Consider the following 16,541-nt stretch of genomic DNA (forward strand, 5'->3'; position numbering starts at 1 on the left):
TTCTGTCAGTTCCTCAATGAGTTTCGTACCAGACTTCTTAGGATCTTCTAGCACAAACACTAGGTCGTCCGCAAAGGCCTGTAACTTAAATTGCTCCTTTTTAATTTCTAGTCCCTTTATCTGTACCTCTTTACGTATATTCCTGGCTAGTACTTCTAGGGTTAGTATAAACAACAGGGGGGACAGAGGGCAACCTTGTCTTGTACCCTTCTGGATTACAATACTTTGTGTTAGTTCACCATTGATTATTACTTTGGCTTTTTGGTTTGTATAAATTGCTCTGATCGTGTTTATAAATTTATCCCCACAATCCATATATTCTAATTGTTGGTGCAAAAATTCCCAGTTGACATTATCAAATGCCTTTTGGGCATCGAGAAAGATTAGTGCAACCTGTTTGTCATTGTGCACTTCATAATATTCAAGAATGTCCAACATAATTCTCATATTGTTTTTAATTTGTCTTCTGGGGAGGAATCCGTTTTGGTCTGTATGGATGAACGATGTAAGAAATTTTTTCCGCCTTTCTGCTATTATTGAGGCAAAGATTTTGTAATCTGCATTTAGCAGTGATATTGGTCTGTAGTTTTGTATAAGCACCTGGTCTGTATCCGCCTTAGGTAATAGTACAATGTTAGCTTCCGTCCATTCTAAACGGTGTCTTCGCCTCTTTCAACACAGCATTGTAGACTTCCAACAACGTTGGGACAAGTATATCCTGGAATTCTTTATAAATTTCCGCTGGCAGCCCATCCGGCCCTGCAGCTTTATTATTCTTTTGTCTTTGTATGGCCTCGGTTATCTCTGATGCTTTAATGTCTTCATTGAACATGTCCTTAATCTCCTCTGGTACCTTTGGCAGATCTGACTTTTCCAAATACCGTAATATTCCTTCCTTTGTATAGTCTCGGTTTTCTTTATATAATTGATCATAAAACTCTTGGATAATCTTTTTCTTTTCCTCTAGTTGGTAGCAGATCTCGCCTTTTTCATCTTGTAGTTTATTGATTCAGTTCTCTTGTTTTTGTTTCCTCAACCTATAGGATAGCCATCGCCCCGGTTTATTTGCATTCTCAAAGAAGTTTTGTTTTGCTTTTTTTATAGATTGTGCCAATTTTGCTTTTTCAAATATAGCCAGTTCATGTTTAATCAGTTCCATATTTCCTTTTATACTTCTGTTCTGCGGTTTCTTTTGTAGTTCACTCTCTAAATTTCTATACCTTTCTTTCAGCTCTCTTATTTTTAGATTCTCGGTTTTTTTCTTCCTGGCTGTAGCTGATATTGTGACCCCTCTTATAAATGCCTTAGTTGTATCCCATAGGTTTTGTATGGATGTGTCTCCTGGTCCATTTTCTTTGAAGAAGAATCTTAATTCTTGGTTGACTCTATTAATATATTCCTGGTCTTTTAGAATTGACCTATTGAGTGACCAATGGTAACTACCCTTTTGTTTTTTCCAAATGATCCTCATGGGATTGTGGTCAGCCCATAGGTTGGGTTCTATCTCTATCTCCTTCACTTCTGAGATTAGCTCCATCGGCAGCCAGACTATATCTATCCTTGACCAGGATTCATGTCGATTCGAGTAGAAGGTATATTGCTTACCCTGTGGACATCTTTCTCGCCATACATCAAACAAATTAAGTTCTTCAGCCATTTGGAAGAATGACCTTGGCAAAGTTCTCCTAGCTCCTTTTCTCTTCTTTCCACTTTTATAGTCCCGTTTCGGGTCAACTATAGCATTGAAATCGCCCAGTAAACAGACATTTTCGCTTCCCATCTCTCGAATAATGCTATGTAGTTTATGATAGAAATTTTCCTGGCCTTCATTAGGTCCATATATTACAACCAGTGCCCCCTTTTTTCATTTAACATTATTTCCACAATTAGTATTCTCCCTTCCTCATCATGGTAAATTAGTTTAGGCTGAATTGTGTCTTTGACATATAATGCTATTCCTCTTTTCTTTTGGTCAGCCAGAGTTTACCCAATCTAGGACATTCTAAAATCTGGATCTGTCTTTTAGTCATATGGACCTCTTGCATTGCAATTATATCGTAGTTCAAATGTTTTAATTTATTAAATATTGTTTTCCTCTTCTGGGGTGAGTTTAGACCATTAATATTCAATGATAGGATCTTGATTTCTCCCGACATACTTCTATGTGTATTTGGGTCGTGTGCTTGTTGCCCTTATTTCTCTCACTTCCTTTGGTTCTTCCCCTTTTTCGTCTAGAACGACTTCTTTTTCCTTTCGTGTCTCCACTGGTTCCTTCTCTCTTCTTATCTGTACCCTGGATCCTTGCCTCCTTGCTCCCGCCTGTTCTCCTTCGTCTTTCTCCTCCTCCTGCCCAACTAGGGTATTGTAAAAGTCTTCCGCTTGTTCTATTGTGTCTATTCTAAATCTTCTATCTCTCCAGGTTACCAGTACGCCCTCCGCCATCAGCCATCTAAAGTTAATTTCATATTTATTCAGGACAGATGTTAAAAATTGGTAGGGCCTTCTTAATTCTCTGATTCTCCTCGGTACCTGTTTTAGAACTGTTAATTGTCGTTGGTTGTAAATTATCGGGTCGTCTCTAGTTCAGCACCTCATCACGTATTGATTTTTTAACAAACTTTACATGGACTTCTCTTGGAAGATTATTCTTTTTTGCGTAATTGGTCTGTATTCTATACGTCTCGTCGATCTCACTTGCCATCTCGTCCTTTTCTATTCCCAAAGCCTTTGCCATTAGGTCTGCCATCGTGTCTGGTAAATCCTCACCTTTTTCTTCCTTTACGTTCTAGAACCGTAGGAATTGGGCTGCTTTCTCCGATTCTAACGTGAGGACCGTTAGCTCAAGTTCCTTGTTTGCCTGGATCAGCCTAGAATTCAGCTGCTCCATTTTTTCATCCTCCTTTTCCAACCTTCCTTCTATTACATTTATTCTTTGTTCGTGTTTATCGATCTGTTCCTGGAACTTCTCAAATTTATCGTCCATCTTCTGCATTCTTTCCTTTAATTCTACCGTATCACTCCTTATTTCTTTAATATTCTTTTTAAGTTCTTCGTGATTTTTAGCCATTGCCTCTTGTATGGACTGTAGCATCATCTGCAGTTCCTTAGTTGAGTTGGATCTTTCTCTTTGAGGCATATCCTCTGAAGATCTTTGGTTCGCGGGACTGGCAGCCGCTAGGGATGGCTGGGATGCTGGCTTCCTCCCCGTGCCAATTTTCGTAAAATTTGTACTACTTGTCATTTTTTGGAGGAGTTGGATCCCTACTTTGATTTTTCCCCAGAGCTCCCACTTACTTCTCTCCCTCGTAACTTTCTCCAGTTCCCCTTCTTTCTTTCTTTCTTTCTTTCTTTCTTTCTTTCTTTCTTTCTTTCTTTCTTTCTTTCTTTCTTTCTTTTTTCTTTCTTCCTTTCTCCCTTCCTTGCTTCCTTCCTCCCTCCCTCCTTCCTCCCTCCCTTCCTTCTTTCTTCCTTCCTTCCTACCTACCTACCTTCCTACCTTCTTTCTTCTCCCGCTCCTCTTCCCTCTACCTCTACTCAAATATCAATTTTAAATAGTTCATGTGTTATATAGGAACAGCTGTCATAGGATAGTGGGATAATGTGAGAGACTTATCAGTTTATCACTATATATATGTGTGTGTGTGTATGTCACATTTATAATACTCCTAACTTTTTATTAATCTATTTTGATAGCTTAATAAAATCTAAGGATAGAATGTTTATAGTTATTGCTTATATTATCCTAGGTTAATCAGTACTAGTGCCAATAATATCGAAAGAAGTTAGGGTTAGTAATCTTACAACAATAACAATAGCAAAAACAATATATTCCTTTGATGGTAGTATTATCACAATAATTTCTAGGTTTTAAGTTCAACCTTAGGTGCGCCCCTCCTGTGTTGAATAATTATATGAAAATGTTCTGGGTTCCCCTGCTCCAATATATCTTCTTTCTCTCTCTCCAGATAGTAGTATCCAAAGGCTGTCCAGAGAATATAGTCAGCAAAAGAAAAATCCTGTTTTCTCTTAGGGTATTAAGAGGGGGGGGGAAGTTCCAGGTTTCTCCAGTAGATGTCTCTTCCACTTGTCCGGACGCTGACCAACTGTGATCACACCACCTATATATATTGTTAAAATAAATTTTTCCCTTCGAGCCTTCCAGACTTGTATAATTAACTCAAACCCCCCTGAAGGTCTCTGTATAGTCAAAGTTATTTACAGCCGGCTTTGTTATGTTAACAGATTAGGTTTAGGTTCAGCTTATCAGACAGTTCAGAGAGTAAAAAGAAAAAGGCGCCATTTTTCACTCAGCATATCACTTTTCGCCGCTATAGTAAAGGAGGAAAAGCAATCCTCCCACACCTTCTTGGAGCCCTTGATCTCTTGAGCTGTTTTGGGATAGAATTACCTTCTCCAAGATCTGGAGGCTGTTAGATCACTCGCAACTCCGACAGCTCTCTGTAATAAATCCTCGCTTGCTTTGAACTCTTGTCAGCATTTTGGGACGGCCATTACTGTCGCCCTCTTCCACGTCCGGGGATATGAAGGAGATTTCAAGCACATACCATGGATTGCCGTCCTAAGGTCGTGTCAAACCAACCTTCTCTCTTCAGTCTTCCCTCCAGGAAGGCTTGGCTTATCAAAATCTTTTCAGCAAACCCCCTCCGGACGTTAGATCTGGCTGCTGTTAACAGAGCTCTGTGTCCTCTGTGAGGTGGTGAAAAAGACAGTAATGTACAAGATATGAAGGAGGGGGAGGGGCTGTGGCTCCATCTGGGGACAGGGAGGAGGAAGCAATATCGAAAAGGCTCAGGTCACAAAAATAAATGTATTTGAAATATTATTGTAATTGTTGATATACTAGAAAGTGACAAAGAAAGAGATGATTGAACACATAGTTGATATAATGTAGAACAAGATTCTGTTTATGTTTTTCTTTTATACGTTGTTTTTAACATTGTAGAAATTGTGAGATTTGGAGGGATTTCTACCACTAGCACGGGAGTTGCCAAAATTTTCTATGTACCTTTTTACCTTTCCCCATAAATGCTTAGAAACCAATAAAATGCTTTAAAAAAAAAAGAAATTACGAGTCGTCAATTAATGATCTTAAGACTGATCATTAATTAATTAAAGAAGAAACTACAACTGGCCATTAAGACATTATGAGTGATTATAGGTTCGCCATCACTGCTCTAGGAGTTAAGGGACAGGGCCGGAAAGCGCTTACAGATTGTTGAGGGCAATATGCTAACTCCTGTAAACCACTTAGAGAAAGGCTGTAAAGCGGTATTTAAGTTTAACTACAATTGTTACTAAGACAAAAGTTATTACCCGTGTACTTTTTAAAGCACATCCATGTTGTTCAAATCAATAATTGAGTAAATTTTCTCTTGGTGCATGAGAATAAATACAACATTATTGAACCCTGGTGGGATGAAACCCAGAAGCATTTAAAATTTTCAAAACAGACGTAATAGAAGAAGACGTGAAGTTGCACATTCATTTATATTCATAGAAAAAGTAGAAAAGAAAAATTGATTGTAAGGAAGAAATAAGATTTTTTAAAAAAATATAGAAAACATATATTTTTAAATATAAATCAGAATGTTTTTAAAGCATGGAAGAAATCATCCTACTCAGCTAGGGTTACATCAGAGACATGGAGAGTAACATCCCACAATATTAAGCACAAGCATTGAAATGAGCATTGCATTAAAAACAGAACATTCACGTGAGAAATGGCATCATGAGTCACCTAAGTCTGCTGTGAAAAGGTACAATTGCAGCCAGTTGAAACATCTACCATGTACAATTGAAAAAGTCCTTTATTAATCAGCCTGGGAAACTCCCTTATTTGGCAACGATTTATTTTTCTTAACGTCTTCTCTACTTAACCCTCTTATTGGAATTACAATTATCATGGATATCATTATTCTGTTCCTTTATAAGGACACTGAAAGTTTGTGCACTTGGGACAAATTCCTAGCGTGTCTATTCACAATTGGCCAAATAGATAACTCAATTCAATTCCCGAGATACACTCTGTGACTTCTCCCACGCCCTTGTGAAGTATTTGGTGTTGATGGAGGTCTCTATGCTCAGTATAGCTCTTTCCACACTCAAGGCATTGGTAGAGTTTCTCTGTAGTGTGGCTTATTTGATGCTGAATAAGCTTTCCCTTTTGACAGAAGCTCCTTCCACAGTCAAGGCATTTATGAGGTTCTTCTGCTGTGTGCATCCTTTGATGTCTATAAAGTTTGCTCCTCTGACTGAAGCTCTTTCCACACTCCAGACATTTATGAGGTTTTTCTCCTGTGTGGATCCTTTGATGTGCATAAAGGCTGCTCCTCCGACTGAAGCTCTTTCCACACTCCAGGCATTTATGAGGTTTTTCACCTGTGTGGATCCTTTGATGGTTATAAAGGTTGCTCCTCCAACTGAAGCTCTTTCCACACTCCAGGCATTTAAGAGGTTTTACTCCTGTGTGGATACTTTGATGTGCATAAAGGTGGCTCTTCTGACTGAAGCTCCTTCCACAGTCCAGGAATTCATGAGGTTTATGAGGTTTTTCTCCTGAGTGGATCCTTTGATGTGTATAAAGGTTGCTCCTCTGACTGAAGCTCTTTCCACACTCCAGGCATTTATGAGGTTTATGAGGTTTTTCTCCTGAGTGGATCCTTTGATGTGCATAAAGGTGGCTCTTCTGACTGAAGCTCCTTCCACACTCCAGGAATTCATGAGGTTTATGAGGTTTTTCTCCTGTGTGGATCCTTTGATGTGTATAAAGGTTGCTCCTCTGACTGAAGCTCTTTCCACACTCCAGGCATTTATGAGGTTTATGAGGTTTTTCTCCTGTGTGGATACTTTGATGTGCATAAAGGTGGCTCTTCTGACTGAAGCTCCTTCCACACTCCAGGAATTCATGAGGTTTATGAGGTTTTTCTCCTGTGTGGATCCTTTGATGTGTATAAAGGTTGCTCCTCTGACTGAAGCTCTTTCCACACTCCAGGCATTTATGAGGTTTATGAGGTTTTTCTCCTGAGTGGATCCTTTGATGTGCATAAAGGTGGCTCTTCTGACTGAAGCTCTTTCCACACTCCAGGCATTTATGAGGTTTATGAGGTTTTTCTCCTGTGTGGATACTTTGATGTGCATAAAGGTGGCTCTTCTGACTGAAGCTCCTTCCACACTCCAGGAATTCATGAGGTTTATGAGGTTTTTCTCCTGTGTGGATCCTTTGATGTGTATAAAGGTTGCTCCTCTGACTGAAGCTCTTTCCACACTCCAGGCATTTATGAGGTTTATGAGGTTTTTCTCCTGAGTGGATCCTTTGATGTGCATAAAGGTGGCTCTTCTGACTGAAGCTCCTTCCACACTCCAGGCATTTGTGAGGTTTTTCTCCTGTGTGGATCCTTTGATGTTTAAAAAGGTTGCTCCTCTGACTGAAGCTCTTTCCACACTCCTGGCATTTATGAGGTTTTTCTCCTGTGTGGATCCTTTGATGTGCATAAAGGCTGCTCCACCAACTGAAGCTCTTTCCACACTCCTGGCATTTATGAGGTTTTTCTCCTGTGTGGATCCTTTGATGTGCATAAAGGCTGCTCCTCTGACTGAAGCTCTTTCCACACTCTAAGCATTTATGAGGTTTTTCTCCTGTGTGGATCCTTTGATGTTTATAATGGTCACTCCTCTGACTGAAGCTCTTTCCACACTCCAGACATTTATGAGGTTTTTCTCCTGTGTGGATCCTTTGATGTTTATAAAGGTTGCTCCTCCGACTGAAGCTCTTTCCACACTCCAGGCATTTATGAGGTTTTTGTCCTGTGTGGATCCTTTGATGTTTATAAAGGTTGCTCCTCTGACTGAAGCTCTTTCCACACTCCAGGCATTTATGAGGTTTTTCACCTGAATGGATCTTTAGATGCTTTTGAAGATTCTCATTTCTCTTGAAGAATTTTTCACATTCCGGGCACTGATATTTCTCTTCTTCCTCCTGGATCCTTTGGGGATTCCGGGGTCTTCCGAAGGACCCTCCGCTCTCCAGGCCGGTCTCGACGTCTCCGCCAGTTTCTTCCTCCTCGCATCGCCCTCCAGGCAGCCGCCTTTCCCGGGGTCCCCCTGGGCTCATCCCTCCTGCAGCTCCGGAGCCTCCCGGCCGTTCCCCGCCGTCTCCCGGGGCTGCTCCGCGGGGCCCGCTCTCCTCCTCCTCTGGGGCGGCGATTCCTTCCTTCCCTCCCCCGCCGGTCTCCTCCGTCCTCCTGCAGGGGAGAAAGAGAGGCGGGTCACGGCTGCGTCCCCCTCACCGCAGGAGAGGCCCAGGCCGAGGCCTCCCCTCACGAGGACCCAAAGGAGACCCATTCAAGCTGCCACTCCGTCCCAGCAGCCTCTACTTACTTCCGGTTCCTCCGTCTCCGAAGGGAACCGCTCCTTCCGCCAGCTCTCTGATTCCCAAAGTGAAGGCGCTCGATTTCCCAGCCCCGCCTTCCAGCGAAGCCCCGCCTCTTCCTCTCCAGGCACCGCCTCCTCGACGTCCCCTCCCAGAGGAGAGAAAGGGATCCGCTAGAAGGGCGGTTCTCAACCTTCCTCACGCAGTTCAACACGGCTCCTCATGTGGCGGTGACCCCCACCCCAACCGTATAATTGGGCCCCAGCCTTCCCTTCGTCGCCACGTTCCTTTCTTTTATTTCATTTTCACCGCTTGGTTTTTCGCCTCAGAAACGGTACCTCTCGGCTTCCGTAGCCCCGCCCATCCACCTCCGCCGCTCGGAGGGAGCTGCTTTCCCGGCGTCCTCTGCGCTGCGCGCGCCTCTCTCCATCCCGGCTCTTCCTTCCCCTCCCACCCACCCCGCGCACAGAGGCGCACGCGCACGCGCACACGGAGGGGCGTTCGGACTTGGGGCGTCTTGGGCGAGCGGAGCAGCGGGAGCCCCTCCCCTTCGGCCGCCCGGGGCCCCCCAGCCGCTCCTTCCCTTCGGGCGGCTCCTTTGGCCGCGGGAGGCTCCTGGCAGGGGCGGCGGGCGGCTGAGCTTTGCCCGGGCCCGTCCCCTCCCTTTCCCGGCTTCCCCGCCGCCTTCCCTGCCCGGGTCTTGGAGCCCATCGGGGCTGGGGGCCTCTGCAGGCTCTCAGGACTCCGGGGGTCCCGGGCGACCCCTGTGCAAAGGCCCCACCACCCCCAGGAGGAGAAGCGCTGCTCTGCTGGCAGCCAAAGCGCCGGAGGGATCCCCAGAAGGGAGGGAGCTCAGCCAGAGGGGATCCCGGGGAGGGGGCCGTTGGGGGACAAGGGAGCCCAGGAGGGACCTGGGGATCCACTGGAACTCAGGGGATCTTCAGGGGAGATCGAGAACCAGCTGGGAAGAAGCGCATCCCCCCTCCCCATTTCTTTCCTGCGGGGGGGGGGGGGAAGGACCCCTCCTCACTTTAGAGCTGAGCAGGGGGGAGACCAGCCGCGTGGGGAGCTCTGGGCCCCCCTGGAGGAGGAGCTGGAGAGGCTCATGCAGTTGCTCTGCTTGGGTGGGTCCTCTGGACTGGATCCCCTGGACCGGATCCCCTGCGGGGACCCCCAACCCTGCAGCCGAGGAGACCCCAAGGCCCCCCAGCTCCGGACAAAGTCTGGCTACGACCAAACGGGGGCCGGAGAAGGCGGGGTGGGAACAGGGGCGGGGCAAATAAACTCCGTACATGCTCAGGGGCTGCAGTGGCCTGTTTTCCACAAAGGGCGGTTGGGGATCCTGGGAGTGGTCATTCCATGCCAAGCGTGGCCTGTGAGTGGCAGCTGCCAAGCGGATTCTAACTAAAATGGGCCCAATTGGCTGTGGAAGAGACAGGAGACCACAAAGAGATCTCCACTCTGCCTGGAAGAAGCAAAGTCAAACCGCTTCTACTTTGGGGCTTCATGAATCAGAAATACACTTTCTAAGGTGGGAAACGTGGCCCCACTTGGCTCTGTCTAAAACGGCCCCTGTTAGGTCTGGGCAACGAGAGAACAGACTGCGGACACGAAGTGACTTAACAGCTCTTTATTAGTAATAGTAGTGATCCAGCTTTAACTGTGGTCGGAGGGTTCCCCTTTTATAGGGATCGGGTACGCCCCTCGACCAATCAGAACGATACCTGTTTTCCGCTGTAGCAGCGGACCAGAGAGGAGACTTGCCTCGATATATGCTAATATCTAACACCCCTCCCCTCCTAGACGGAACGTTGCGGTTTGTAACATAGTCTTTTAGGTAGGTTGGGGGTTGCCTTACTCGGGAGGAGCGTCGCAGTTCGGGTTGGTTAGGAGTGGTTGCAGGATCGGGTACCTTTCCTGTTCCATGTTCAGGAGGTTTCGTGCCTTCGTTGCTAGGGTGTTCCGGAATCTGCTCTGTTGCGTTGTCTGGGGTTTTCTCTGCTTCATGCTCGATTTCTTGTTCTGACCTGGGTTCGCAGGTGTCGTCGTTCTCTATGGTGGGGCTCTCAAGTGGCTGACTTGGCAGGAAAATCTCGTCTTCGTTTCGAAGGTCTGAGTGTGCTAGGCGACCACGAAGTTGATCGATGTGCCTTTTCCAGTTCCGCCCATCTTCCAGTTCCAGCAGATACGATCGTGGACCCGTGATGCCAATGACCGTTGCCGGCATCCACAATGTTCCCCCTGCATAGTTGTGGGCGTATACCGCATCCCCTATGCTAAATGACCGAATTTTGCTTGTAGAGTCTGGGGGCGCTGTGGCAGAGTAATTTGGGTGAAGACGGTCCAGGTGAGACCGTAGGCGGCGGCCCATGAGTAGTTCAGCGGGGCTCCTACCCGTCGTTGCGCTTGGGGTAATGTGCTGAATTAAGAGGTAATGGTCAATGCGTGTTTGCCAATCACCTGGACCCATCCTAGCGAGGGCCTCTTTTGCGAATCGCACCATTCTCTCCGCCTGTCCATTCGATGCTGGATGGAATGGTGCGACGAGGGCGTGCCGAATTCCCTGACCTGCTAGAAATGTTTCAAATTGCATGGCCGTGAATTGGGGCCCGTTGTCGGAGACCAGGAGGTCGGGCAGGCCATGAGTGGCGAAAAGTCGCCGTAGAACCTTAATGACTGCCTCTGCCGTGGTTGACGTCATTAGGACTACTTCTAGCCATTTCGAGTATGCGTCCACAACTATAAGGAAAGTCTGACCTTGGAATGGTCCTGCGAAGTCGATGTGTATTCGCGACCATGGTGCTTTAGGCTTCTCCCATTCTGTGGCGGGCGCTTCCGGGGGTGCTGGTCTCGATTCCTGGCAGGGGTCGCACGTGGCCACCCACTCCTCTATTTCCTTGTCCATGTTTGGCCACCACACGTAACTTCTTGCTAATGCTTTCATCCTAACAATACCCGGGTGACCCACATGTAAGGCATCTAATACATTCCTTCGTAACGCATGCGGAATAACAACTCGATCCCCCCACAATAAACAACCTTGTAACACAGATAGTTCATCCCGTTTTGACCAAAACACTTTGAATTCCGGGCCCACATTTCCCTTCGGCCACCCCCTCCAAACCCAAGTTTGAACTTGTTTTATTAAATTGTCTTTAGCAGAAAACCTTGCAACGTCGTAGGAAGAAACCGGTCCTGAGTCCAAACAGTCAATGAGCAGCACCGGTACTTCGGGGGTGGGGTCTGGCAAAAGGTCCGGTAGCGGGCAACGGCTGAGTGCGTCTGCGTGTCCGAGAGTGGAGCCCGGTCGATGAATTAACTTGTAGGAGTACGCAGCCAGGAAAACAGTCCACCTGGTCATGCGAGGAGAAAGGGAAACTGGAGTGGGGCGGTTTCCCGCCAAAAGTCCCAACAGCGGTTTGTGATCTGTAATTAGTTCAAAATCGCGACCGTAGAGGTATTCATGGAAACGTTTTACTCCAGCTACAGCAGCTAACGCTTCCCTGTCCATCTGGCTGTAATTCCTCTCGGCCGATGAAAGAGTCCTGGAGTAGAAGGCGATGGGTGCTTCTTTTCCGTCGGGCATCCTGTGGCTGAGGACTGCTCCAACTCCGAAGGGTGATGCGTCGCAGGTCAATACCAGCGGTAGGGTCTGGCTGTATTGGACTAGCAGTGAGTCAGCGGTGAGCAGGCGCTTTACTCCGGTGAAAGCTGCAGCTTCGGATCGTCCCCATCTCCATGGTGCGTTCCTCTGGAGTAGACGGTGTAGTGGCTCAGCAACGGTCGCCTTCTGCCTCAGAAAAACGCTGTAGAAGTTAAGTAGTCCGAGGAAGGCCTGCAACTCGGTCTGATTTCGTGGTGTGGGGGCGTCCTGGATCGCCTTAATTTTCTTTGAAGTGGGGTGTATTCCCTGACCATCGATTCTATAACCCAGGAATTCTACGCTAGGCACGTTAATTTGGTATTTGTCCTTTTTGAGGCGGAGACCCTTTTCTCTGATTCTGGCCAAAACAGTTCTGACTCTTTTATTTAATTGCTCCTCGTTTGCAGCGGACACCAAGATGTCGTCAAAATAGGGGACGACTCCCGGTATCCCTTGCAGAAGTCGTTCCATGACGCTCTGGAACAATCCTGGAGCAATACTCACACCGAATTGTAGCCGGTTGCATTTGAATGCTCCTCTATGCGTCACTATAGTTTGGGCCTCCGCTGTGGCGCTATCCACGGGCAACTGCTGGTAAGCTTGTGCCATGTCTAATTTAGCAAATACCTTTCCTGGCCCCAATGAGTGCAATAGGTGCTGTACCACAGGCACAGGATAAGCGCTTTGTTGTAGCGCGACATTAATTGTGCATTTATAGTCTGCACAGATGCGGACTGACCCATCTGGCTTTACTGGGGTCACAATGGGAGTCTCCCAACGCGCGTGATCCACCGGCTCAAGGACTCCTTGCTCTACTAATTTATCTATCTCTTTATCTATTTTTGGGCGGAGTGCAAAAGGCACTCGTCTCGGTTTAAGTCGGATTGGCGCCACTTTGGGGTCTAAATTGAATGAGATTGGTTTACCCACATACTTACCAAGACCGGGGCTGAACACATCCTCGAACTCCTTAAAAATCTGCTCAGCGCTGCTGTTTTCCACGGCGTTGATTCCGGTGACTTCTAGCCCCAAGGATTCAAACCAATCCAGTCCTAGGAGGTTTTGTAGTGGTGCGCTGGCGATGGTCACGGGTAGCTGGGCTACGATGTCCTTGAAACGGATCTGGAACGTGCCTTGGCCTACGATGGGGACTCGGTTCCCCTGGTAGTCTCGTAGCAGGATGTCTGGAATGCGTAGTTGGCTCTTTTTGAGGCTAGGGATAGCCTGTTTCATGGATGCCCATGAAATGATCGTCAGGGACGATCCTGTGTCAACTTCTAGCTCGCAAGGTGAGCCCTCCAAGAGGACTGTGACTTTCAGCTTTTTAGGCCGCTTGGTGCGGACCTGGCTTATTGATGTGAGATACATTCGCAACTCCTCTCTCTGGGTCAGCTCTATCTCATCATCTGTATCCTGAAAATACTCTCGTTGAGCGTCTTGATAGAACGCTCTCTCAGCTCTTTGTGTGTAGTCTCTCTGGGAATACGCTCGCTCAGCTCTATGTGCATTTTCTCTCTGGGTAAACACTTGTGGATTTCTCTCTGGGCGCCCTTTTTGGTTTCGCCAAGCCCCTGGGTTGGGCTTCTGTTGGCGGTAAATGGGTGGCTGCCGCGAGGCAAGGACTTCGCTCCGGCACACTCGTGCGATGTGCCCAAGTTTGTTGCAGTGTGAACAAACAACGTTCCTGAACCTACAGGTAGACCGGGGGTGATTCCCTCCGCAGCTTGCGCAGGGCGGCAAACGGAATCCGGGTTTCCCCCCAGGCCTCACGTGACTGCTCCGCATCAGGTGACTGTCCTCGAACTCGGAATCCTCATAGTCGGGGTTTGTGTCCTCGTGGTGGACTCTGGTCTGCCTGGGTGCTGTCTGGCTTCCGCTGAAACCGCGTTGTATGGTTACCGACGATTTTTCTGCTGACTCTGATGCCCTTGCTTCGTTTAGTGCTATCTGTAGGGTTAAATTTGGGTTTGCCAACAGCTTCTTTTGTAGCGAAATGTCTCTTAACCCACAGATAAGTTGCGCTAGGATATGCTCGTCCAGATCCCTGAACTCGCAGTGAGTTGCTGCTTTACGCAGGGCTGCAACATATTGATTGATTGATTCTCCCGCTTTCTGGTTCCGCGTGTTGAATTCCTTTCGGCAAACATGGCGGGAAGGTTTTGGCGCATAATGCGTCTGTAGAGCCTGTTGCAACGCCGTCCATGATACTGCCTGTATCGGAGTAGGCGCGGTGAGGTCTCTGGCCGTGTTGAAGACTTCTTTCCCGCAGTAGCCGAGGAAGATGTTTTTCTTCCGGGCGTCGGTGATTCCTGTGTATTCGTTCGCTTCGAGAAAACACTCGAAACGAATCATGAAGGCTTCCCACTCGTCGTTCGCTGGGTCGAATGGTGCGGGGGGAGTGTGCATCGCCATCTTCTCTCTTTTGAATTTGCTGCGCTGCGGTGACCCGAGATGGCTGCCGGAATTTCTGCCGAATTCCTGGGCTGGATCAAATCCGGAGATTCTGGGGTAGCGTTCTTCGTCCTATCTGTCTCTCAATCCCACCTTCGTCGCCAATGTTAGATCTGGGCAACGAGAGAACAGACTGCGGACACGAAGTGACTTAACAGCTCTTTATTAGTAATAGTAGTGATCCAGCTTTAACTGTGGTCGGAGGGTTCCCCTTTTATAGGGATCGGGTACGCCCCTCGACCAATCAGAACGATACCTGTTTCCCGCTGTAGCAGCGGACCAGAGAGGAGACTTGCCTCGATATATGCTAATATCTAACAGCCCCCTTGGCTGAGGACCCATCAGTAAAGCCCTTTAAAATATCCCAATAACGTTCTGGTTGGTCACGTGACTGACCCTGTTTATGACCGTCCCCAGTTACGACCTTGATGGCAAGCTCCATTACGATATTTATGTCTATGTTCTTTAATAATAATTCTTTAACATGCAATGCACAAATAAAGTACAAATGTATAATGTTCACTGGCCATAATTTCTTGGAAAGCATAAAGGAGAAATTTGAAAAAGGGGCAAAGCTAAAGGAGGATAGAAAAGAAATATGTTTATGACTTTGTTGACTATGGAAAACTCAAGAGCAAAACCAAGAAATCCAATCATTAAATGATCCCTAAAGGAGGGTTTTCTGCAATAAAGATCTGCAAATCAGAATCTCCCCCCCCCCTCATTTTCACCCTGAAAGAACCTGGAAATCAACACAGTGTGCCTAGAATTGGTCTTACACGACTAAAGTGGCTCCTGTTCACCAACACACAGATACACACTCATCTCTCGCCCATTGGAGCAATCTTCAAGGGCAGCCCCAAGGAAAGGGAAGGGCAGTCCTCCAGCTTCAACCTGAGAGGCTACTGAAACTTTTTGGCAGAGATTGTCAGTGGAGTCTCTTGAAAAAACCACCACAGAATTTTGCATTAAAATAAGCACAGATTTACCAAATAGAAAAGAAGGGAAGGAAGGAAGAGGAAAGAAAGAAGGAAAAATTAAGAATTCAAAAAAGCACAATATTGATTATAAGGTTTTTTTAGTGCTGTCATAACAGTGAACACTTGTTACATAAATGGTCGTAAGTTGAGGGTTGCCTGTGTGAAAGTTGTTGCTTCCTCCACAGTGTTTCACACCTGGAGAAGAAGCTCAATCAGAAGAAATTCTTCAACCAGTGAGTTGGAATCATAGAATTGTAGGGCTGGAAGGGACCTTGGAGGTCTTCTAGTCCATCCCCCTGCTCAAGCTCCTAGAATCACAGAATTGTAGGGCTAGTTCACTCCCCACCCCACATCCTGCCCAGGTTCATAGAATTGTAGAGATGGAAGGTTCCTCAGAGCTCTTCTAGTCCACCCCATTGACCAAGGCAGGAGTCTTCACCCCAAAAGTTGCTTCTCTAGCTTTGAAAACCTCCAACCTTCTGCTCTTTCCTTGTTTACCAACCTGCCTCGTGTGATGGGTGAGTGGGAGTTGTGCCCCACCCGTGGGCCTCCTTCCTGACCCATTCCACCAACATCATGAATCAACGTTGGGATGATAGGAGGTGAAATCCAAATATTGGCAGGCAGCTCCAGGCCAAATGTCCCATTTATTCACTTCTACAAGTCTACACAAGCCTTCCTTTGATCCAGGGAAAGCTACTTCGGGCACCTGAGTTCTCCTTTCTCTGCCCCCCAGGCTAAAAATAGCCAGAGTTACCCTGGGGAAAGATGGGTGGCTAATACATTCGACAAATAAAAATAAAATAAATCCAGGAGGTTTGTGGTGACAGGAAGATTGTCTTCGTTTTTGGAGGAAACGTCCGATGCTCCGAAGAAATCCGAGGGAGGAGATGGGCACAAACAGGGAACGGAAAAGGGAAGGGAAGCATCAGGAAGTTCCTGAATTCCTTTATTCTGGCATTTCTCAAAACGTTCAGAGGGAACCCTGGGAGTTTAAATCTTTCTGCCGCTTCCTGGAGTTTGGCAGCAGCTCAACAGGTAGAGGCACCTGGATGGATTTGAAGTTATGATGGTGCTC

The 16,541-nt window shown here is 46.8% G+C and overlaps 1 protein-coding gene across 1 annotated transcript; it reads right to left on the reverse strand.

Moving 5' to 3' along the window:
- Positions 1-5,187: 5,187 nt before the first annotated feature.
- Positions 5,188-8,819, reverse strand: LOC309399810 (uncharacterized protein; the record flags this gene model as incomplete). Its single annotated transcript, XM_081967922.1, has 4 exons — positions 5,188-5,195; positions 7,363-8,261; positions 8,398-8,562; positions 8,728-8,819. The coding sequence occupies 4 exons, from the start codon at positions 8,817-8,819 to the stop codon at positions 5,188-5,190; spliced, it is 1,164 nt and encodes a 387-aa protein (XP_081824048.1).
- Positions 8,820-16,541: the final 7,722 nt, after the last annotated feature.

This window comes from Natrix helvetica (assembly GCF_964273705.1).
Source record: "Natrix helvetica genome assembly, chromosome: 16".
Lineage (NCBI taxonomy): Eukaryota > Metazoa > Chordata > Lepidosauria > Squamata > Natricidae > Natrix > Natrix helvetica.